Source organism: Helicoverpa armigera, chromosome 9 (assembly GCF_030705265.1).
Source record: "Helicoverpa armigera isolate CAAS_96S chromosome 9, ASM3070526v1, whole genome shotgun sequence".
In the NCBI taxonomy this organism is placed as follows: domain Eukaryota; kingdom Metazoa; phylum Arthropoda; class Insecta; order Lepidoptera; family Noctuidae; genus Helicoverpa; species Helicoverpa armigera.
Genome location: NC_087128.1, coordinates 4,610,897 through 4,634,440, shown reverse-complemented (window position 1 = coordinate 4,634,440; position 23,544 = coordinate 4,610,897). Strand labels below are relative to the sequence as shown.

Genomic DNA, 23,544 nt, shown 5'->3' with positions numbered 1-23,544 from the left:
CTAAAGATTTCGAAGTTCCTCTGAAGCCACAATGATCAAACCACAAATAAATAAAGTAAATAATGGGATGATAGTTCCAAGAAAACTCAGCCTAATCCTGTCCGAATCGAACTAATTCGAGAGCAATCGAGAAATTACGAAACTCAGAAACCGAGCTGGCTTGCTTCGTGACAGGTTACCGGGAACCAAGCCACTCAAAAATATTAAGGAAGCCTTGTTATTATAACACATTTCTGGCAACACCTGTAGGCAGCGAACCGTCGGTACAACGAGAAAATTGTATTTCCATTTTTACAATTTCAATTTAGTATTAATTCGAGGCCCGAGAACGGTCGGGCGCGCCGCCACATGTAAAATATGGATCGGCTAAGTGAAATTAAAATGCTCTATAAATTGTGATTTTTGCAAGTCCTAAAGTGGAGAAGGCTTTTTATTATTTATCGCCTCCCGGTCGCGGCCAGCGCGCGCTTACTGAAAATCGCTGTGTTATTATTCAATTTACTTGTTTGAAATATTAACTTCGATGTGAATAATCTTTATGTAATCATGTCTTGTGGACACTCTGAGGATTTTCATTTTATGAGTTCGTATTTTTAGAATGAGTTATGCAATAATTTTGGCTGTGAAATTTTCAGGTTAAATTAAATGAGCCTTTTTATTTCTATTGAATCGAAATAAAAAAAAATATGAAGGGATGGTCGAAGAACTTTAGATCATACTTCGTTTTAATGTCAACTTTATATCCAAAAGCTAACAATGCAACGTGAACTCAATCCCTAAAATACCTTAAAAGACTTTCAAGCCAGCGTCATAAAATTTACGACAAAAATATTGCAGTTATCATCTTTGGTCTCCTTTACATCCCGCCCTAAATCTCTGAGAAAATCTACCTTCAATTCCGTCACTAAAACTAAATCCTGGATAAGATATTCCAAGGCCGTATTTTACTTTTAAAAAGGAGCTGAACAAACTTGAAGGTTGTGCAAAACAAATATAAGCGTCATTAGGGTGCCTCGCCGGGTCGGCGCAATCAGCGAGACAGCTCCTATCGGAGTGTCCACTCGCTCGTGTTTCTGAGGACACTACACGAGTCTAATGTTTCACTTGGACTTTGAAAATGTATTGCGATTTGTTGTGTAAACTGTGAATTACCTTTATTTCCTTTACAGATAGATTTTTGTAAAACTGAAATATGTTTAATTTTAGTTTAATATTTTTGCTATTTTAAAATGCATCCTTTTCTTGTTTCAGGGGCTTTGGTTTCATCACATTCGGCGACCCAGCTAGCGTAGACAAAGTATTAGCTCAAGCAACCCACGAATTAGATGGCAAAAAGGTAAGTTTCCAAAAATTTTATCTTAAAACTTTTCCAAGCACAATTTATCAAAATACGAGCATTCAATAAAGATAAAAAGATAAAAAAATGCACCGGGATAGTTCAATAGCAGTGTTATAAAATATGAAAAACTTAAGTTAGTTTGAAGTTATTTTTACTTCATAAGATTCGTCCAAAGAACTTGCGAACTATGCAAAATAGGTTTGATAGTAATTTACAAAAAGTGGAAGGATAATAAAGTCATACTTTAAACTTCATTGTGAGTTTCTGTTGTCTTTCTATTCAGTTTTTTGATATACAATTGAAAGTGTTGGGTGGATTGTTTTTGTGAATACATTGGTTATTTCATGCAAGTTTCAGTCAAGCTCATTATCATTTGACATTTAAAAAATATTTTAATGGATATAATGCGGCACCTATTTATCAAATTACATATTCAAACTTTTCCCTAAACATGAGTTTTCATAAAGATTCTTTCCTCTTTAATTTTATAAGATATTAAAATAGACCCTTTATTTTCCTTCCTTCTAAAAAACGTCGCAAGGCACTTTTTTGTCAGGAATTTTCTAGATTTATAACCCTTCAATAAACCGAACTCGTAGTACTTTCAAGGGCTTATTTAGCCTTAGTCCAAAAACTGCTCGGATAGCCATTTTATTCTCCCTGATTCACGAAATATATGATTTTCTTCCATCTCGTACATAGATACGATATTTAATCAAAAGGTTTTTACTATTGCTGACTAGTAGTAAAAGAAATAGGAGAATTGTCCTTTTAGCTACAAGAATGATAAAACTACTTCAATTCTTCATAGATAAAGTATACTTAACTACTTAGCTGAATAAAACTCATTACCTACTTAAATCCACATGCTGTAGTCTATATGAACTACGATCTCGTAAAATAAAAAGAGAAGTAATATATGGGTAGGATGTTTCAAACCGCCTCTGCTTAGTTTATGTCGGATCCGTAATCGTTTTGTCAGTCACGGACCTGTCATTATGACAGTCACCATTGTCGATTACAGGCCGTAATCAATAAGGAATACTACTCCCAACTGAACAGAAAAAGACTAAAACTAAGTTAGTTCCAAGGAAATTACTGTAGAGTGTTGTTTGTTTTCAATAGAGCGTTTTTTAAACGAAGTTAGATGCGATGGAAATGATTTTATTTACTTTGTTTTCTAGTTTCTTATTAATGTTGCAGAATTTATGCATTTTTACTGGTCTGCTGATATTTTTGTTTTCATTTTTATAACACTTATATTTTAATTGAATGCTCAATGAATAAACCACCACGTTAAAAGTACGCATCGAACAAATATATCTTAGTTTAATAAACAGCAGAAAATGGAGTAGGACGGCCGAGTATACTCAACGGCTCATTACCGTCGCCAGTAGTTTGTCATTACAAATACTTGATAAGGTATCATTAAACGTGCGAAACGACATTTGCTGTTTTCCACACAAACGGAAAAAGTATCAACGATAAAGGGCAAAAACACACTGAAGTTAACAGACATGGTGACATTAATTACGCAGTTGTATTTTACCTCTCCTCGGGCCATGTATGCCCGCCGCCATATAGTGTTAAATCACAGCTGCCTTTAATATTTATACACGAAAATTTGTTTTCCTACAATTAAATTACGTGCAATTTTAATTCGCCCGGTTGACTTGTGGCCTGCGTCAAACTTACAGTTGCGAAATTTTTAATTAATTCCAAGCGTAATGATATTTTTTAAAACAACCATGATTTATGTTTAGTCACCGTTTTTACGTTTCATTAAATAAAAGTTGTATTGTAACAAGTTTTCGGTTCTACTATAAAACACTAGGCGTATTTCGGTATGATGGAAATGGTTTTGTATTTACGCCAATTTATTACGTTCATTGTCCATTTATTCTGGCTTCGAATGTATTTTAGGAACAGACGAATGGGTCAACTGTTGCGAATGTTTTATTATACAAATATAACGAAATATTTTCGATAAAGCGTACAGTTTCCGCCAAGTATAGTGGTAAAAACATAAGAGATACTGTTATTTATATAACGTCTTGGCATTTATGTAGATAATAATCATCTTTGTATCTTGGGATTCGAGACACATTACGAGCTCGGTCCCGAGCATCGCTGTGTACAGATGGAGAAAAAAGTCGATTACTATCGCTCGCCACGAAATAATCCAGATAAATTACAGCTCCCGTCGTTGTTTACTTTGATTAAATTGTAGTCGACTGGCGGAAGATTAGCCGAAGCCTCGCAAATCGAGCGAGAAGAGAGAGCATTTTCTCAATTTACATAAAACGAACACGGAACATCGCTACTGTGTTTACACGCCGAGATTTTATATCTACTATTGACACTATTATTCACGATTGCTACTTTTAATGACTCCGTTTTATTTTTTCTGTATTATTTTAAAGCAAATTGAAAGATTTTTTTTACTTTTTGATACTAAAGATTACAATAAAATAATGACGTGTCATTAAATAAGTATACCTACATATACCCAGCCTCACGTAAGTTACACAGACCATTGTGTTTAAGAAAAAAAAAACTCGATACAAAGAAGAGGAAAAGTCTTAATCGAAAATTCATTATTAGAAAATACAGCGTTCACTGAAGATTCGGAAGAAAATTAAAACCTTTAAGAGGATTTTTCAAGCGACAGATAATCCAGTTATTTTTTTAAATCATAAGGTTTGCTTAGAATTTTATTATCCTGATATTGAAAAGGGTATAGAATTTAGGGGGATTAGAGATTTTTTTAGCGAATGCACGTTAAATTGTGGAATAATAATTATATTAAGGCTTTGTATTTTTTACTTTTAATTTGGATTCGTGACCGGTCAGCGATTTATTAAATATAATAAATAGGTTTATGCATAAGTAATTGAAGTTATTATAGGTGTATAATGAGTGATTTCTTATCAGTGAAACAAAATCTAATCAAACGTATACTATTGTATGTGTAGTTTTAGAAAATAGTTAATAGCTTAAAATTTTTATTGTACAACTTCAAGTAATAAAAAACCTATCGTAAAAAGTACATAAATTAAAATCAAACATAATACCATTATCCTTATCTAAGAAAGGTGCTAAAGTCGAAGTCCGTCAGTTTCAATTGTTATAAATAACAACGTAAGTTTCTAAGAACTTATTACTGAATATTTACTATGTGTGGAGGCTTGTAAATAGCTATTTGATAATACCATAGTTATATATCATTCTTTTCTTTTGTTAGTCTGTAAGCCTTCTTTAAAATGTAATAAATAAATAAATAATAAATAAATAAATATTTAATGATAAAGCATTTCCCAAGATTTACATGCATTTATAAACTTATTTAATTATAAATATAAAAAATACTCAAGGAATCTTTAAAATTATTCTTAAGTAGATACGACGATAGGTTTATTATTTTTTACTTAAGGACCACTCTTTAAATTAGTCCTTACATACCCATTACAAAAATAATATTACCTTTTTCTTTTGACCTTCCAAATCTAGAACATAAAACCAAAAACATGATAGTAACCACAATAGTACAATTCCATACAACAGAGAAGTTAATCGCATGTCTTTACATCGTAAATTGTTCACATTTTTCGGGAGTATGCCTGAACATAATAGCTTTCAGCATCATCAATATTTATAGAAAGGTTTACGAGTGAACCACTGAGGGTACCCGCAGAATATAGACTAAATAGTCGGCTGACAGTTGCCCCAATGGTTGACAATTTTTTCAAAGTCAAAGTCAAAGTGAAATGTTTTTATTTCATATAGGCCCTTGCTATGAAACGTCACACTACATAGTTGCACGGTTCCAAAAAGATGGTCTCTTGGAGACGAGCCGACAAAAAACTCCATAGCTTTTAAAAGATGGTAATAATGTTCACAAACATTCGATTACATAACAATAATTTTGATTGAAAAGAAAAGCTCGTCAATCAGAGTTTTCATTCGGTTGGTACCGGCTAAATACCTGAGCTTTGTAATGTGCGCGCCGTTCATTTTCATACTGATTTATGAGCCCAAACAAACCATCGGCCGACTAAAAGTTTGCAGTCTGCGGGAGTTCTTATAGAAAAGGTTTACGAGTGAACCACTAAACATTGTGCACATGGCGTCTTCTCCCATTGTTGCGAATCAAAGGTTATAATGCGATATTCTACGGCTAAATAATATATATTTTTGTTGTTACTTTTTACTATTTATTTATTGTCCGCTGTTCGTTTTGGGCTTTATTGTCGTGTATTGGAAATAATAAAATGTGTAGGTCATTAAAATTGTTGTTGATACATGTTTTACGTCAATCACATAGTTAAACTGGAGGGTTAGTCATTTTTTCATGCCTATAATTTTTATATTTGCAAATACATAACTTTGTTATAATTAATACTTATAGGTAGCTAAAGCTCTCATATCTTATACGACAAGAAGCCTTCTTCTATTACCTTTTAAGTTCTATTAAATAAATTAACAATAAAATGTAATATCATAATAAATTCAATTCGATATTGAACGTGTCTACAGCGCGGTCGCTCAATCCCTCAAGTGTATAACTAAACTTTCCCCATTTATATTTTATTAAGAGGAAATATTGAAACTTATTTAGTTCCTCATCCAAGTTTGTTCCAAGGCTCATCGATTTGAAACGTTTCAAAATAACTAGTTGATGGTAAAGAAAGAAATATACTTGTTAAACTTCGTTCAGATTGTATTTCAATGTTTTTCTGATCAATGTTTATATACCTATCGTATTAGTTTTAGTTAGAAATGTAAATATGTTACTTGTAGACGTAATACAAGTAAACTGGTCTATATATAAACCCATTTCTTGATCCAATAAAACTGGTTCCAGGAAGATGTGTCTTTCGCTTTGTATATGCTTTTTCACCATGTTTATAAAGCGTCAATAAACAACTTACTTAGCCATTAAATAAAGTGTATTTTACCTTACAAAATATTTTATAAAAACTAATAGAGGTGTTACCAATAAAAATCAAAGTCTGTGTCAGAATAAAGTGCGAAAATTAATATTAAAACGTCCGCTGATTCATGAAATAAATACAAGCTTTATAGAGTTTAGGTTTATCGCCGCTCTTTGAAAGGCCCACAATTAAAATTGCTTCAGGGGCGAACACTAAAAATACACCGATTTTTACCAAATTTATTTTTTACAAGCTATAAAATGGTTTGCATTTTTAGTAAATACGCGAAAAAATATATGTTTTTATTTCACGCTATTAACAGGCGCGATTGAGATAAAAAATACGCGTAAATTTTATTATTAAAACTCGTTTTGGGACAATATATTCAAAATGTAAAATAGTAAAAGTTTCATTTGAGTTTATTTATCTATTTTTCTCAAATTGACTAAAAGCTAGATTTATTAATGTAACTTGGAAAAATAATTTACGAAACAGAAGTAGAGTACACAGAACCAAATTTTCTACTATACGTCTGTTAACATTCAAAACACAGTAACCCAACTTAACAAAATATGAAGCATGTATCGTAAATCGGCTTCTAAACAATATTTGTTTGAGATTGGCACAGCTTGAAGCATTGTACATCGATAAAACACTTTGTACAGTACTATAACAGTGAATTAGCAGTGACAGCCCAGTGGTCTATAACTTGCAGCTATTTGTAGTAACCAATTCCACTCAGTTGGCTTACAATTTATGTTTGAAGATGGTAGTAGCGTGTTTTACTTTTGCACTGATTTAGTGGGGACTTGGTGATGTTTGAGTTTTATTAATGCTGAGGTTTAAGATATATTTTCTACTAAAATTGAATGTTTTAATTCTTTTTATGATAGTTTTGCGTGCATAGTAAACAGCATCGTGATGACACTAAACTGTATAAAGATAGCCTAATACCTACTTGATTTTACATACAGTTGAATATAAATCAACCCTTCATACACAACCTCTTTATAGACGAATAGGAATGGACGCACAGTGGACAATCAAAACCCCATTGACGTGCCATGGTAGCGACACATGCCGACACAAATGTCTGCTCTCATCTACCGTAAACGGCATAAATGGCGTTTACGTACCCGCATTAATAAATCACGACTTTTAAAATATAGCAGCGGAATTTTTCGGAAAATTAAAATTTTCACTTCCACAGGAAATGTTCGATGTTTTATGCGGTTTCATATCGGTGGCTGTTTAAAAATATGATGCACTTTGTAACGCGGCAGTGACGGAAGCGCCGTGACACAATGCGTTTGACCAACATTTATTTGTGGATTGTAGCATTATTATAATAATATTTCTCTTTAATTTGTAATGTGAATACACACAGTAACGGGCTTTCATAATTTTGTCAAACGAATAAAAGTAAATTTTGTTAACAATACCTACCCAAAGAATCATTTCGATCGCATTTAAATATTGCGCAGATAATAATATCGCAAAATTTATGGTCAGAGTAGCAGAATGGAAACAATTATACAAGATATAGCTGAAACTGAAAGGGCCCATTGTAACATTAACAAGGCGTAGATAACCCAGGAATTAGGATTTATAAAGCTATACATACACGAGTTAACGTAATACAATGTTCTCCGTTTCATTAAAATAACAGACCGCCCTAAAGAGGTGGCGATTAAACTGCCCTAATTGTTTCAGACTTCCTCCAAAATATGAAAGTAAAATGTCTGTTACACTAACAAGAACTTTTGTATAATGAATAAAGTTTAAAATGGAACACACTTTTCATTTTAAGTGGCCGTTAGGGCCTATCAAGCCATTATGACTATGGAAGAGGACTGTATTTTTTTCCTTCTCCACCGTCTGTCTTTGACGACTTATCTGGTCAATCTTTCTTTGAGAAAATACGATACGGCAACAACAAGTCCGCGTGAGAGTCAATTAAAAAATGAGCGTTATTTTTTTGAAACATTTCGCTAAAATAGTTAAAACCGCGGCCCGTAACGAATTGCGCCGTGAAAAAAACCTTTTATGTTGTAAGTTATATGGGCTTTTATTTGGAGGCCAATTAAAAAATCCTTTTCCCGCTATACGCGGTCCCTAGGGCTCCCTTTTGTCGCGGCCGGATCTGCGTAGAGCCTCCGCCTCACTGAGATGACTCTTAAATTTCATCTAGTGAGCCCTAATGAGACAACGAGAAACTGCCAGAAATTTATCGAGACTTCGAGCAAAAATACCTTCGCCTGGCTTACAAGTATGCGTACTGGCTTAACGAAGTTCAAGCGATAAATTGTTCAATAGTACTTTTCATAGCTCGTGAACACCGTAGACAATTTTTAATTAAATGTCAATTTAGCACCAATATGCCACTACTTACAAAGCTTACAACACAAATTAAAATTACAATTTTAATTTAAAAGTGTTCCATAAATTTTTAAAACTGCAAGGACCGTTAAATGTGCATACTTTTTGTCATCAGCGATAATAAAACGGAACAACAAAATGCAATAAATATCCAGAACTGCGACTGCAAAACACTAGAAGCACGAAAACCAGTCAGTCGCCGGCCAAGTGTGAAAAAGTCCTTAATTAATTTCCGATGCGTATGCCGCCGAATCACGTTTCCCTTTAAACGCATTTAATTCGCCATGATCATAAATTCATATTGCCACCTAACACGTTCACCGTCCTCTGGCTGAATTTGAAAATACGACGCCTATACTACTCGCCGACGTCCATGGAAATAAAATGCTTTCCAATGCAGCCATTGAAGTATGTTACCGTGCACCAGCATAAATTTGCTGTAGTACGCTATTTGAATTATTGCATAACTTGTAAACACGTTTAGACCAGGCGCGCTTGCAACTCGGGGACATTCCTTTTTTCTCTTATCGACACCTTTAAAATATGGAGCGCACGCGTTCCGCGATATAAGTACATTTCGCGACTGAATGCTGCGCAACGCTGCATTATATCAACTTTTTTAATTTAACAGCAAAATTTTCCTAAAGGTTCTCTTTTAAATCAGTTGCTTATAAAAATATTAAATCTCTGATCATAATAAAGTGGTTGCTTGTAGCAAATTTATACTTATAGTTAACAACGTTTACTTGAAGAGATTTAGCATTTTCTTCCGTTTTAGAGAGGTTCTCCCAGACCGAGCGTAGCAGGATATTTCTGAAGTGAAAGTTAATTTTCAAATAAGTATAACAAGTCTCGTTCCACGTAAACAGTGTTGTTATGTTATACTCGGCGTAGTTAGTAGTTAGCGGTATGGTCTCGAGCGGCTACTACGTTCGCTAAGTGATTTTTATCGTCCGACGATTACGTTCCGACAACATTGAGAACACACATTTGTGTGCCACCACTACATAATGTATTCTGGGCTTGTTTTTGTGTTGGATTACCCGTTTAAACAAACAGAGCAGCCGGAACACCAAATAAAGGGTAATACTAACCGGCCGGGCGCGTTATTCTTACAAAATTAACTCATAACGCCAAGAGCTCGTTGATTTTTTTCGTCCGTAATCTGCTTTAATGGGCACGGGGCCAGTCGCTTTCGTAAATCGGCTGCACGCGACCACCGCGAAATGGGAATCTTTAAATAGTGTACATACATTTTTGATGTCGCTTTAATATCACGGCCAGCACGATTTTGGGGACAATTAGCGTTATAACGAGTTCATTAATAATGGACGATACAAACGTACTTTTAAAAACTTGTGAGCTTTTATTTAGTGCAAGATAACAGCTGGCCGTAAACCAGTGTGCCGCTCAGGGCACTAGGCTTTTATAGGATTGGCTTTTAAAATTTTAAAATGCCAGATAAAAAAGAAATATTCGGTAAGGAAAACCTCCGCGGAATTTAATAAAGGGATTAAGTTTATGATACATATGTAAATGTATATTAGAGGCGTAGGTCGGAGAAAAACAAACGCTTCGCATGCGGCCCCGAAATAATAAGTTGAAGTAGAGTTCATGTCGCGCCCGCCCACCTGAAGAGATTGGGGGGACAGGAATGCTTAATATAGAGTCCTTTACTTGCACCGGCTCGCCAAATAACATTGCCGACTTTGCCAGCATTACCTACCAACGCTTCTCTCTCCTTGTGACAGATTTTCTTCACTTCAGAGGTTTTACTGCGAAAACATTTACATTTTACTAAGTAAACAATTTTATTTCAGCTCCAGTGTTTTCCTTTCTAAATGAAAGAGTCAGAATTGTCACTTTTTTATTTTGAAGAAAAATTCAAGTTTCACGAAAATTAAAAAGAACCTGAAAACTTTGGGACGCAGAATTTTCGTACGCGGTGACATTGCAAACAATCCGACGCCCGTAGCAACGGCTATCCGCAATCCGCAAACTAAATAATATAGCAAGTATTTTGCTTGCATGTTTACGTTCAGCTGACAGGCATTCATTGTATGCACGAAAAGTTTCTCGTTTCTCCCAGTCGTGTCAGTTCGGAACTTCCCGAGCTCGGACATCACGAACCGTAGATAGTTGCACAATGGAATAAAGTAACATCGGAAGCTCGTTGGAGTTAATAAATAATACAGAAGCGGAGTGACATGCGCAGAGTGCACTTCGTACTGCCCTAAGTCTGTTTTGACTGCAAATATCTGGTCCGGATGTCTGCCGGCCGGCCGACGTGGATTGTTTGCTAACTAGATAGGTCATTGATCAATCAAACAAACAGGATTACAGAACTGCCTAGCAGCGCGGCTTGCGCTTGACGTGATCGACTTCTTGGATTTATGAAGTTGCTTCAAGGATATTCCAGTGCATATGCCGCTATTGTAATATTGTTGATAGCGTCAGCATGCATGATGGATGATCTTGAGTATAATAGTGTTACTGATTTCGTGCCAACTGATGAATAAGCACATTTTCAAACTCCTCTGGTGAATCACACAACTGGCTCTTGTTTTGGCGTTTCTTCTACCGTATAATGTCTAGTGTCATCTTAAACTTCTAACTACTTCTAAAACTGACACCAGCAAGCATTTAATTAAAATTTAATTAAAACTTAAAATTGCTAATGCTATTAGTAATGAAAATTCTAAAAGTAAGTTACAGAAACCAAAAGTACTGTAAACAATTATGCATTCCTCAAACTACATAAAAACTTCACAAAAGTCGTTAAACCTACCCAAAAATACGCCACAAAATCCCTAACAAAAACACAAAACCTAATTGGGTGCAACACCCTCAAAATACATAGTTTCGAACATTATGAAAACACACAGTAGGTAACAAAGTGGTAGTATCTCGAGCGCACCTGAACTCACAGACCAAAATTGAAAGGCTGGGACACAAAAGGTGCAGCATATCTAGTGAGGCGTTATCTATGGAGTTGTGCGTAATCTTTGTCTCAGGGGAGCGTCGGCCACATTGTGCTAATGCTCAGCCAGCTTTGGTACTGACCTGAATCGCTAGATAAGCTTAAACTTTGTACCTTAGCTGTCAATTGTGGGGGTTCAATTTTTAAGTGGACTGGTTTGTGGTCGAGTGAATTTAAGGGTGTAGATGCCAATTAAATAGTTATTTTTTATTCGTCATTAGGTAATTGATTGTAGGTTCTTATTATAACAAGGTGAGGGTGAGGTTAAACTGTTGAAGCAAATTGGAAAATTCTTCAAACTCAAATGATATGTTTACAAACATAACAGTGTTATAGAAAGCCTACCCCAAAGAAAAAAAACACAAAATACTTGAATAATGTTATTTCAAATAAAGAATAGAAAATAATAACAGCTACTCCAACACTTCACAATAAATCATTCACAGGTAGGCGATTATAACATAAACTAGGAAAGCGTGACAGCTCCGTCTAGGCCGAAGTAAATAAACGGCGGCAACACTTTAACAAATGTAAACGAAATTAACAAGGGCATTAAGAAAAGAGAACTATGTCGTTAAGGTCCCTAGCAATTGTAGCCGGCGAACACACTGGAGGAAAAGGGCGATGAATAAAACACACGTTAATAGGCGTACGTGTAACAACACAAAGAGGCCACATTAACGCCTAACGAATAAGGTTTTCTGATGGATAAGATTACGTCTCGCCTCTTCCGCCGTTTACGCTCCGACGCGATGCTTACGAGAAAGTAATATCTGACAAAGTGGATAAAATATATTTCGGCTGCACTTAGATGCGAAGCGTGGCCAGGAGGGCCAGCGTGCCGGTTCCCACGCGGCCGCCTATCTCGCGTTACACCCAAAAGAATCACATTTTTTTTCTCACAGAATTAAACGAGCGATAAAATTCTTGCGACGTCGCATGAAAATGTGCGTTACCTGCCTTGCATATTTATGCGTGCCCCAGTAATGACGTTTGTCGAGCCGCCCTAGTCGGTTTCATTACTGCTTGTCTCACCGAGCGTTAAAGCAAACCCTACTTTATAAACAATCTGTGTCAAGTGTTTTCCGATCGCGTCGCAACTTGTTTGCATTTTTCTGTACAGAATGAGTTAAAGCTGTATCAATTAAAATAACGCGACGTAACATTGTTGGCGCGCTCTTATTTGTCTACGTTGAAGCGCGCCTCGTTAAGTCTTTCTTGTTAAGGTGTTTCATTTCAGCTTTCTCTTTCTACTGCAGAGAACGTGCATGTGGGCGTCCCGCTCTCGCAATGGCATTTTCACTGCCTTATGCTAAGAATGTGGGTACATAAGTCGTCACTAAACATTAACTCTGGCTTAAGTGTGCAATATCATTTATCTCGGCTGCGAGGGTAAATATTGTTCTTAATTTAATTGAAGTTAGAGCGCACGTGGATGACGGCGCGCGCGGCGACGGCGCTGCGAGCCGCAAGTCGCGCATTGCACATGGAATATTTCAGGGGAACGGCGCAGAATGTACTCGCAATAGCTCGCCCCTAATCTTGAGCCAAGTCGAGTGCTGCACCTGCAGCCAAATTCGTTCCAATTAGGAGGAGTTAGAGTGCGCCGTGCTGACTGAACAGCAAATGATGCGGTCCCCACTTAACGCCGCCCGGGGCGACACTTACGTGTCGTCTGCACGTAAATAAATTCAGTTACCGCTTGCAGTGAGTGCGCGTCATTAAACTTTCTTGTCCGTAACTCAAGCCCGACGTGTGACGTTTGTTAATTATCAGGATTTAACAACATGTTGATCGAATTGCGTTTCGAGAATGTTCGCTTATTAACTTCACTTCGCTACACGATACTGAGAACGTTTGATTAACTTTGCTATACAATGCTCGTATGTGTCTATCTAAGTCTAAACTTGGTGCACCAAAACTGACATTTTGACTGCAATAATGGCAGGTGTGCTGGTGTCATAGGTTAACCAGTAAACTGATACAATGAACTTTTATTACGGCACGTTATCGGAATGACTTGAAAATACACAACACATCGATAAAACTGTTTGCTTAATATAAAATTTAACGTAATCGACTTTACGTCGGTACGATCGAAGCGAGTACATAAAGTGAACATGCTCTTTCGCTACCAGTAGTGATATCCCACTAATGTGCTTTCGCCTACAATCTTTTCTTGCGATGACACGCTAAAATTTCCCTGTGGCTTGAATGAATTTGTGTTCTATGTAGTATAGATTAGAGTAGGATTTAGTTTATTTGGGGAATTTGAGTTAGGATAATTCGAAAGTTAAGGTGGGTGATGTCAATCTTTATCGTAAGGGAAGTTGTAGGAAGGGGGAGGCCGAAGCCGGCTGGAGGGTGCGCCGCTGCGTCGATTGTAATCACGCAAATGGCACCATATCAAAATGTCACATTTGTATCGATGCTTTCCTGTCATTTTGCGCACGAGTATTGAACTTTTTAATCTGAAACGTGGTTTTTAAAATGATAGTAAATCCTCTTTGTTGCAATATCATCTAACAAGCGGTTTTGCTACGCTTGTAAACTACTGCTACGCTCATGGCCTGTCTGCTACGCCGTAGCACAACTTAACTTTTCCGCTATTGGAATAAAATTCATTGTATGTTAAAAATATCTTTCCACACTCTGTACTATAATGATAATTAATATTCGGGCCTACACCTACAATTTTCTTAGCCGAAATAATATATACAGAAAGACTTTTTGTGTCCTTAAGCCAAATCAATAGATTGTGTTGCTTAGCTTGATCAAAGATACTTACCTTACATCTCCCCTTTATTCATTTTCTTTTTATACCTTTATCCATTTTGTTGCGAAAGTAGCAATGGACTCGTAGATAAGAGCGCTACCACATTTTATGTATTCAATTACAAATGGAATGACATTTTGGATGTACAAAAGGCGTCGTTTCAAAAAGCAATTATCGTTAAACGTTTACGAAACAATAAAAAAATCACGGGGTCACGTATTAAACAGTCTTTTTGGTGAGTTTGGTTTTATTTTTCTATCGAGGCAGGCTGCCGGCTAGCCACTGACTGCGATCGCCTCCATTAAAATAACTCGTTAAAATTTATCATCGACCCGCTTAATCGCTTTAGCGCCACCATCTGGGATTTTATGATTTTTCTGCTTGCTCTGTATACTTTCGTGGTCATTTTACAACGTTTACAAAATTGCTTGCGTGAGGCGGTTAAAAGCTTTCCAACAACGTTTTACATCTCCTGTTTTGTGGGTAGTGATATTTTTTGTGTCAACCACACGTGGGCCGCGCCGTTCGTTATAATAATTACAATTTACATTTTCATCAAAAAAATACAAATTGTCTTGGTTGAAATCCAATTTAATCAAATTACAGCGGGTTTTCTGCAGCCGTGGTGTGCCGTGGCACACTCACAAGATAATTAAATAATTAAGAATGTATGAATGACGCTGTAAAGCGGTTTCCCTGATATTGTAATAATGCAGTCCTCTTGGGCAAAATCTTTTAAATTATTCTCTCACGCTTTTGCTTCGTAATTACGCGGACGTGGATGCCTACCGGCTCCGCGTCTATTGTACACTCAAGACTTAAAATTGTACGTAATATTTAAAACTTTTGATGAATAGAATTAGACTGTATTCTGCTTAAACACATTCTTCAAAATAAAACAATAGCGATGCACATGAATGGACATTTTAATTGTAAGGCAGTACCCACATTCATAGCCTGAGCCTTAATGCACGTGTCCGTGTCTATAAACCTCACATTTTTCTACATTCGTAATTTTTAAAAGTAAGACCTGCACTAAAAAATCCTGGAGCATTTCTGCTGAATGTGGAAAACGTTCGACAAAACGGTTAGCACGAGTGGAAATGAAACGTTTTACCTCTAAAATGTCAAAGGTAGCTTCTTTGGGTTTATATTTTGCGTTTATAGCGGTCAACGGCGCGTCGAGATACGAGCAAAAAGACCTGGAGCGACCGCTCGCTGCCGGGAGAAAATCTGAGGGCTTAAACAGTGCCACGTATGAAATAGTAGAGCTCGGTTACATGAAAAAGACGAGAGGCGAAATCGAGTGACAGGACCACGGCGCAGGATTTTCAGTCCGATGGTTTTTTGCAGCCGGGATTTTAGGACTGGACATTGCAGCCGCAGAGGCGATGCGAATTTATCGTGCCCGCTTCCCAGCCCGACGTGCGGTCCATGATTAGTTGGGCTCCACGCGTCTCACTGATTTTTTTACATTTCCAAAGTCACGCCAGAGAAGCGAATCCTCTCACGAAATTAGAATACAGCCCCGCATTAAACATATCTCCTTTCATTCAAATTGTATTAAAATGTTGCGTTTTCAATTTCAGATTGACCCCAAAGTGGCCTTCCCCAGGAGAGCACACCCAAAGGTAAGCTTTTGATAACATTTCATCACATTGTGGTTATACGTAAATTGAAAATTAAACCTTTATAATAAACTCATTCCGACATTATATTGCCACAAAACGGCGAAGTAGCGTTGCAAAGTTACGACATATTGTAACTGTAAAGTAGGGGGTACAGCGGGGCTTGTTTATTTTCGAACATTTACACAAAATATTATTTTAGGCTGGACATAACTCGGGCTCGCTATTAAGATGTTGGTTCACGGTGCATAAATAACTAAGGGCTAATAATTTAGTATGCGGCCGGTGATCTCGGGGCCGTCCGTTACCTAGATGGTCCTGTGATTGAATCGCATAACAGTCTATTTAGTCTACTTCCTTTTACCCCATTTTCGTGCCTACGGTTATTTATTATTCTGTATAAATTATGCTGTAGATCATAGGTAATATCTTTCTAAAAATAGACTTGTTAATTCTTCAACATCAAATGAATAATGTTTTTTCGAAAAACTTAAGATTGGATTTTTTATACGATCGTTTCAAAAAATACTGAAACACAAACCGAGTAAATTAACCCGCACCTCTCAAACACTCAACCAGAAAATGTCAAAGGTTTTTTAAATCAGACCACTATTATGCAGACATTTTTGAATTCAGCAACGATACTATAATGGGTCCGTGCAGGGGTTCAGCACATATTTACTAGGGTAATATAAACAATAGAATTCAGGAGTAGTTTGTATGAAAAAACTGGAGGAGACTGAGTCTTGTGTAAAGGTAGGGAGGGCTTATTGTAACGCCGTTCATCAAAGACTCTAGGGTGCACGATGTCTGACTTGTGTTTTTTTATAAGAGATTTTTTCTATTGAGTAGGTTGTAGTGTGCGTAAGTCTAGATAGTTGGTAGGTGAATAATATTTAGTACATACTTATAAAGTATTTAAGTAAATAAAATACATTATAGATATAATTTTTTTAAGACACATACACACTCATAGTTTGTTTATTTTCCTCTTAAAATATTCTGATTGTAACAACAATAGTTATAGTATTTCGAGGTTAGACAGTATTTGAAACATTTTTGATAAACATTGACATTTTCACGGACTATAAATAAAAGATGTATTTTATTAAATAATATACATGAGAATTCCTTAAATAGTAAATAATCAATTTAATTATAAATCTTCGATTTCATTAAAAAGGCAGTTAAATGATCATTTACGATTCCAAGAAATATCATGGCAGTCTTAATGTTATTGAAATGGCAACACAAACATTTTCATACACAACGTCAATAAATATTGGATCAACAAAATAAATGCCAATAAATTGCACCCAATGAAATATAGGTACACCTTCTTGGAATTTTTGATGGTTTTTAACGTAAAATATGAGTAAAATGTGTAACTGGAACTGTGAAATTAAAATTGATGTTGAAATTAATCAATCAGTTTCTTAAAAGCCAAACAGTTCTCGGAATTGTGAAGCAGCACTTTTTGTTAAGCATTTTAATTGGGCAAAATTATCAATCTTTGCGCCCTTTTTCACGTAATGTCGGCATTGTTGCTTTGATTAATAAATATATTTATTTTAAGAAATTTAGTTACTAAATTCGTAGTAGACCTTTCGCGTAAATTATTTTTCACCATCCATTTTATTTCATCAGCTACAAAGTGAATTTTGCTACCGCCAAGATTTTTCGTTGGGTTGTTGTTCTGTGCATAATTTTACAAGTTTTTACTTAAAACAAAATATGAAGCTCACAATAGTAAACAGTAGTTTTGCGGCTCCGGCTAGTGTAAGTTATCATTGGTGGGTGCAAGCCGCATTTAATGTAAATTGGCGTCAGGCGCGGCGCTCGCCCGGCCGCATCCAACGTTTTTACATTCAAGTAGCCTGATACTTGAGGTTTTATTCGACCCCGCACAGAATAGACGGTAAGCTCTTGCCTTTGTATTTGCACTGCTGAATACTAGAGTGTAGTCAATTGATAATTTCCACCCGCAATAAACGGACGCGAGAGACTTTCGTGAGGTGAAAATGAGAAAGTCGACGGTGTTGTTTTGTATTAACATTTATAAAACTTGAGGTTGTCGGGCGTCTTGCAACAAGTGAATTTCCTTTAGAGATGCTAAAGATAAGTGAGTGTGGCGCGTCTAGCTCGGTTTGGGCGAAAACCGAGTAAAAAAATTGTGCTCGTACCATGCGCAAATTCAAAAATCCGCGGATAGAGTCGGCACGCTACCTCCTTCTTTTTATATGGACATTAAACGTGATGGATGGTTTTAAAACATCACGTTATATTACTCTATCCGGGCAGCCAGTGCGGTGTTGCGTGGCCGGTCAAAGGGGATGCCGGCTATGCGAATTACATGAATACATTAAGGGAGCACTGCCTCGTACATGTTACACTGTAATGCTCACGAATAAATTTAGACCATGTTCCTTCATCATACTACCGAACCGCTACTATGTAGATATGTGAATTATGAATATAGATTCCGCTTGTAACTCGCCTATCGATGTTTATACCTTGCCGATGTAGCCGTTTGAGATAAAACAAAATAGAAAAGTTTGAGCACAACAAACTGTTTGCTGACATCAAGCATTTTTAGGAAAAATCAACATAATATTTTTTGTTCGCCTAATTAATTGCTATGATAAACGACGCACAAAATCGGATGATTTTGTCAGTGGCTCGTGGGGGCGAAATTCAAATTTCTGATTATCGTTTGCCGCCGCTTCTGCAGCTTTCCCTTCTTACGCAAACAATGGAAAAAAGGGGACACCGCTTCCAAGGCGCAAGCTAAGAACAAAACAAACGAATTTTTAATATCGTCTTTATCGATAATTGAGACTCCCTGGAAAACCTCTTATTTTGAAAAGTTTTAGAGACTGCAAAAGAGGAATGGTGAAAGCAAAATGGAATTGGGAGAAAAAACTTTTTTCATCTTCTTTGTTTGACATTGACAGTCACTAAACTTTGTATTTTCACAGTGGATCTATTTAATTTAGAATTGATTCAGCGGCATTTAATTGTCCAGCCAGCATCTGGCAGATGACTGTGGCAGATATTAAAATTTTATATATTTTTAATCTGTCGCTTTTATACCTGTCTGGACTATTCTTAGAACTGTATTTGCGGTGATTATGAAAGAACAAACCATTCTTTAATAACTGCCGAAACTTTTCTAATTTGTGTCCGAAACAGTCGACATTAATACTAATGTAAGTAGGTATAACACATCACAGTAGGATCATAAATACGGCATAACGCTAAGCATAACACAAAGCGCAATAACATATTAAACCTCGGATGCAGATGAATAGAATATAAACTGGAACGTAGTGCAAGTGCATAGGAAATCACGCACAGCCGCGAGCTACATTACCTATCTATTATCTGGCAGTACATAGTGCAAGTTTCTTGCGAGTAAATACCGGTCGGAGAGGGGATGCAGGGAACAAAGGCTAATATGTCATCGCGGCCAACTTAATTGACGCGGTTTCCGCAACCACGCGGCGGAACGCAGACGTCAGCGTTTCCTCCGCTTACATATTTATATGGAGCGACTGCACTGGCTCTCCGACGCTGCATCAAATATATAAGCTTTTAATTCCGTACGCATTTGAACCTTACGTTCTCTTACTACTGATTTATTACTATCAAATTAAATATCAATCTGAAAATTGACAATGACTCCCCAAAATATTTATGCCAATCAAAAAGATCTCACGTGAATATTTCCACAAATGTGACAGACAAAGACAAAAGGATAATGTGGATGATCAAAGGATCCTTTACCTACCGCTATCAAACACACAATCTAAAAATAACTTAGTTACATACCTACCTAAATAAGTACATTCGAACTTGTAACGGCAAACCTATGAGCAATAGGTAATTTGATTCACAGAGACACGATTATATTTGGTTAACACGAGTCCCAATCGTTTGCTTAAAGTTTATCACAGGTGATTTCAATTAAAAAGCTTTAATCGACCCCGAAACGGTCGCCGAAATCGGCGGCATTTGTAATCACCGCGGCGTGAGTTTATACTCTTTAATGGACTTTGCAGAAGTAGTTTCAACTCTACTTACGGCTAAGATATTTGAGGAAAAACTACCCGCCACCTACCGCAGTAAGTGGTGAAGTTGCCGAACTATGGCAGACGCGGAGGGTACGGGGGCCTGGCGTGGCGCGCGCCGGCGGGCCCACTTGGCGCGATTTAACGTGTTTCATTAAAACGTTTTGTCGGTGTAATCGCAAGTAATTTAAGTGAAGAGAGCCGAGCTTCCGACTTTGTAAGTATTTTGTGTTTTCTTTTTTAATTACTTCGTTTTAACTTTGTTGTCGGGCTTTTAAAAGCTGACTGACAGCCAAATAACGAAGTTCTTTATAACTATTTAGGGAGGATTTAATGAAATTGTAAACTTTTTATGCGATAACGCTTCATCAAAATTGGTTATTTGAATGTGATATTAACATGTCAAAGTCAAAAGTTCCTTTTATTTTTTCAAGTCATTGACAATCAAAACTACCCCCTTTTCAGCACTAATACACTAATAGTAAGACAGCACGTTAAACCCAGCATCAGTTGACTGATGTCGGCTGCAGCGTGCGGTCGCGGGACTTATGCGCCGTCGGCCGGTAGTTATAACGCCGGCCCGCCATAAGTCACTCGTTACATCTGTTCACCCCTTCATTATTTAGCTTAATATACAGAATTCATTTTAAAATTTAAACGGATCCTGTAGTTTTAATGTGTGGGGTTTGGGAGGGAATTTAGTTTTGGGAAAGTCTTGTTACTTATATGAGATAGATATAGATGGGCATATACTTTATTAGGTACACCGATTTGTACAGGGTAATAATTTGTTAGAGGTAATCTGACTGGTAGCTAAGCCATGGTATCTTTTGTCACGCTATACTTACTCTTTCGTATGGATTTGACACACATGTGTTACTAAATAAACGACAACAAACTGCTCTAAAATCGTGGCTAGTTTAAAAAACATGGAATGTATAGGCTTTTAGATCCTGTTAATTTTTTTCCTAATGGACTAAGAAAGTAAAAATACAGAAAAAATACGGAGGAAAAAATTACAACCATCCCACTACATGAAGGGCTAGTATTAACACTCTAGAAGTTAATTATTTTTTAAAGTGCAGAGAATCCCGGTTACCGTGATGTTATGAGCTTGGTTCGTTCATAAGTCAGTCGTTACACTGTTCTATTGCTCCCCAGCCCACTCCACTTCTTTACGGGAAAGCAATACCCAAGGAATACATATTTCTTTTGAACCTTGATTTTTTTAAACATCCTATTAAATAAATAAAAACTTGGTACTTATATAATTTTTGAGTAACATTGTAAGTAAGGCCGAAAATCACTGACAACATAAACGTCACTTTTCTGAATTTTCACGTCCTATGTTAAAAGTAAACAGTGGTTAAAGACGACGTTTATGTTGTTGATGAAAATGGGCCTAAGTACTTACATGCTTTGTAGGTAGGTTGTACTTACATATACTTAATATGGCTCATTTTTCAAAGTATTAAAAATATACATTATAATATTAAAGGCGGAATTTTAAACCGCCTGCTGCGCGGTACACGCTGGTCAAAGTTACGAGTAACCGTTGCGTCATCGTGCAGTCATTTTTTAAACCTTACGGACTTTTGTTAAAAATACTTTAGTGATTAACGTTTTAGGGTGAGAAGGATTCCTGCAACTGACCTTACATAAACCAGTGTAAACCGGTATCGTGCAGTTTTAGTCGGTTACCAAAATTTTATTTTTCAGAGGTTTTATTGCAGACCAGCTCATGGCTAAAGCCAACTTAACCCCTCTAACATTACGGCAAACAAAAATTCACTGAATAATTCAGCACAAATCCTTTTTTAAAAACCTCAAACTAAAGCGGTTTAGGCACTCAATTTATTTGCAAGGTTTATAAATAAAGTAACAAAATACGCGACTATTTACCACCCGTTATCCGCGGTATTCGTAAAGAAAACAAAATGTGGTGCACGCCAACTTTGGGTATGGCGTGACGGGCGGAGCCGCGGTATAGCGTAGTAACTTTTACTACCATTTACACCTGACGTAGACACGAGAACATATGGCGTGAACCAGATCTTTTGTCAAGATGTGTATGAAATATAACAAGGAACATGAGCATTGTCGGTGGAAAAATTTGTAGGTTTAAAACCTGTGTGTTTTGCTAAAATTGTCAGCAACATTTTCTGTGTAATGTATGTTGCATTTATGGCGAATTAAGTAATGTTTTGTTTAATTTTAAAGACGCTAGTTAGGTAAAGGTCTAAATGGGATTTTTTGTTCTTTAGGCAAAAGCTATGGCTTAATAAAAAATTAAGAGATGTCTACTGTATCATTGAGGTATGGATTTAACTTACCTACTTGCTGATTTAGTAGCCCCTAACTATTTATTTTTTCCTAAAACTCATATCAAGCAACTCTTTATAAAATATCGCCAAAACCGTGGGCCGTAGGAATCCGGTCATCTAAAGCCAAACTTTCACCTACAACCGGGTAGCATACTTCGCAAAGAAATTGCATTTAATCATGTTCAGACCTCATAACTTCGCTCTTACTTCATATATTTTATGAATTTCCAACATACTTTTAGTCAACAATTACTTTAATAATAAAAAAGTTCTTATTATAGGCTTTTACGACAAATACTTTTGTTAAATTAAAAAGTTTTGTCGAAAGTACTCGTTCTTGATCGGTTCATTGTAGCCGAATTGTTTCGCTTGTGTGTGTGTCGTAAGAGTTATTTTAATCCTAACTTCAGCTTAAGATGTGTGACGTGTATGAAGTATGGAGTGTTTTCGATAAAATACGCGTAAAATATAACTGCCATATAGGAATTAATTTGCGCCTGTACGATTCCGTCAAATACTTGAATACTATATACGAAAATAGAGGCAAGTAGCCGAATATGGAATACGCCCAAAAATTCTATACTTATGATATAAAACTTTGTCTGATTCTACTAGGTACTGTGTATAGCGATCCATGAGGACTAGAATCTCTATAGTTTTTATGACCAAGGACCGGTGGACAACGATACTATTTCTTTGAACGAGACCTCGTTCAAACTTTTAATTAACTGAGTACTGCAGATTTGTTACACAAATAATTTTTCATCAGTAATTCTTTCATCTATTTAGTGTTCCGTGGAGTATTTCGAAATGGTACTGTATTTTTACTAAGAATTTTATTATGAATTCAAAAAGCAGTGTAGGTATGCAAATTGATTAAATAGCTTATTCAAATATCATATATGTAGATTCATTCAAAAAAAAGTTAATAGTGTAATAATATTACAAATTAAAGGACTAATTAATAGAGGGAAAGTAGACCAACATTTCGCCCATTCTCCTTTACCATCTAAAAAAGTTACAACAGCAACTTTAAAATTCCCATAGTTAGTAACAAAAGTGTGTTTCATATCAGGCCAGTTTTACACAGAAGCGAAGTGACGGGAAATGTGTA

The 23,544-nt window shown here is 36.3% G+C and overlaps 1 protein-coding gene across 9 annotated transcripts in view; it reads left to right on the top strand.

The window, feature by feature from the left end:
* Window positions 1–23,544, top strand: part of Rbp6 (RNA-binding protein 6) — a 439,678-nt gene that overhangs the window by 191,723 nt on the left and 224,411 nt on the right. For all 9 annotated transcript variants that reach the window (XM_064036408.1, XM_064036405.1, XM_049839598.2 and 6 more), the window contains 2 exons: window positions 1,252–1,336; window positions 15,998–16,039. Coding sequence is in view for 8 of the 9 variants with exons in the window: in XM_064036405.1 (XP_063892475.1) it covers window positions 1,252–1,336; window positions 15,998–16,039 (127 nt within the window). In the remaining variant the exon portion in view is untranslated. The remainder of the gene's footprint in view (window positions 1–1,251; window positions 1,337–15,997; window positions 16,040–23,544) is intronic.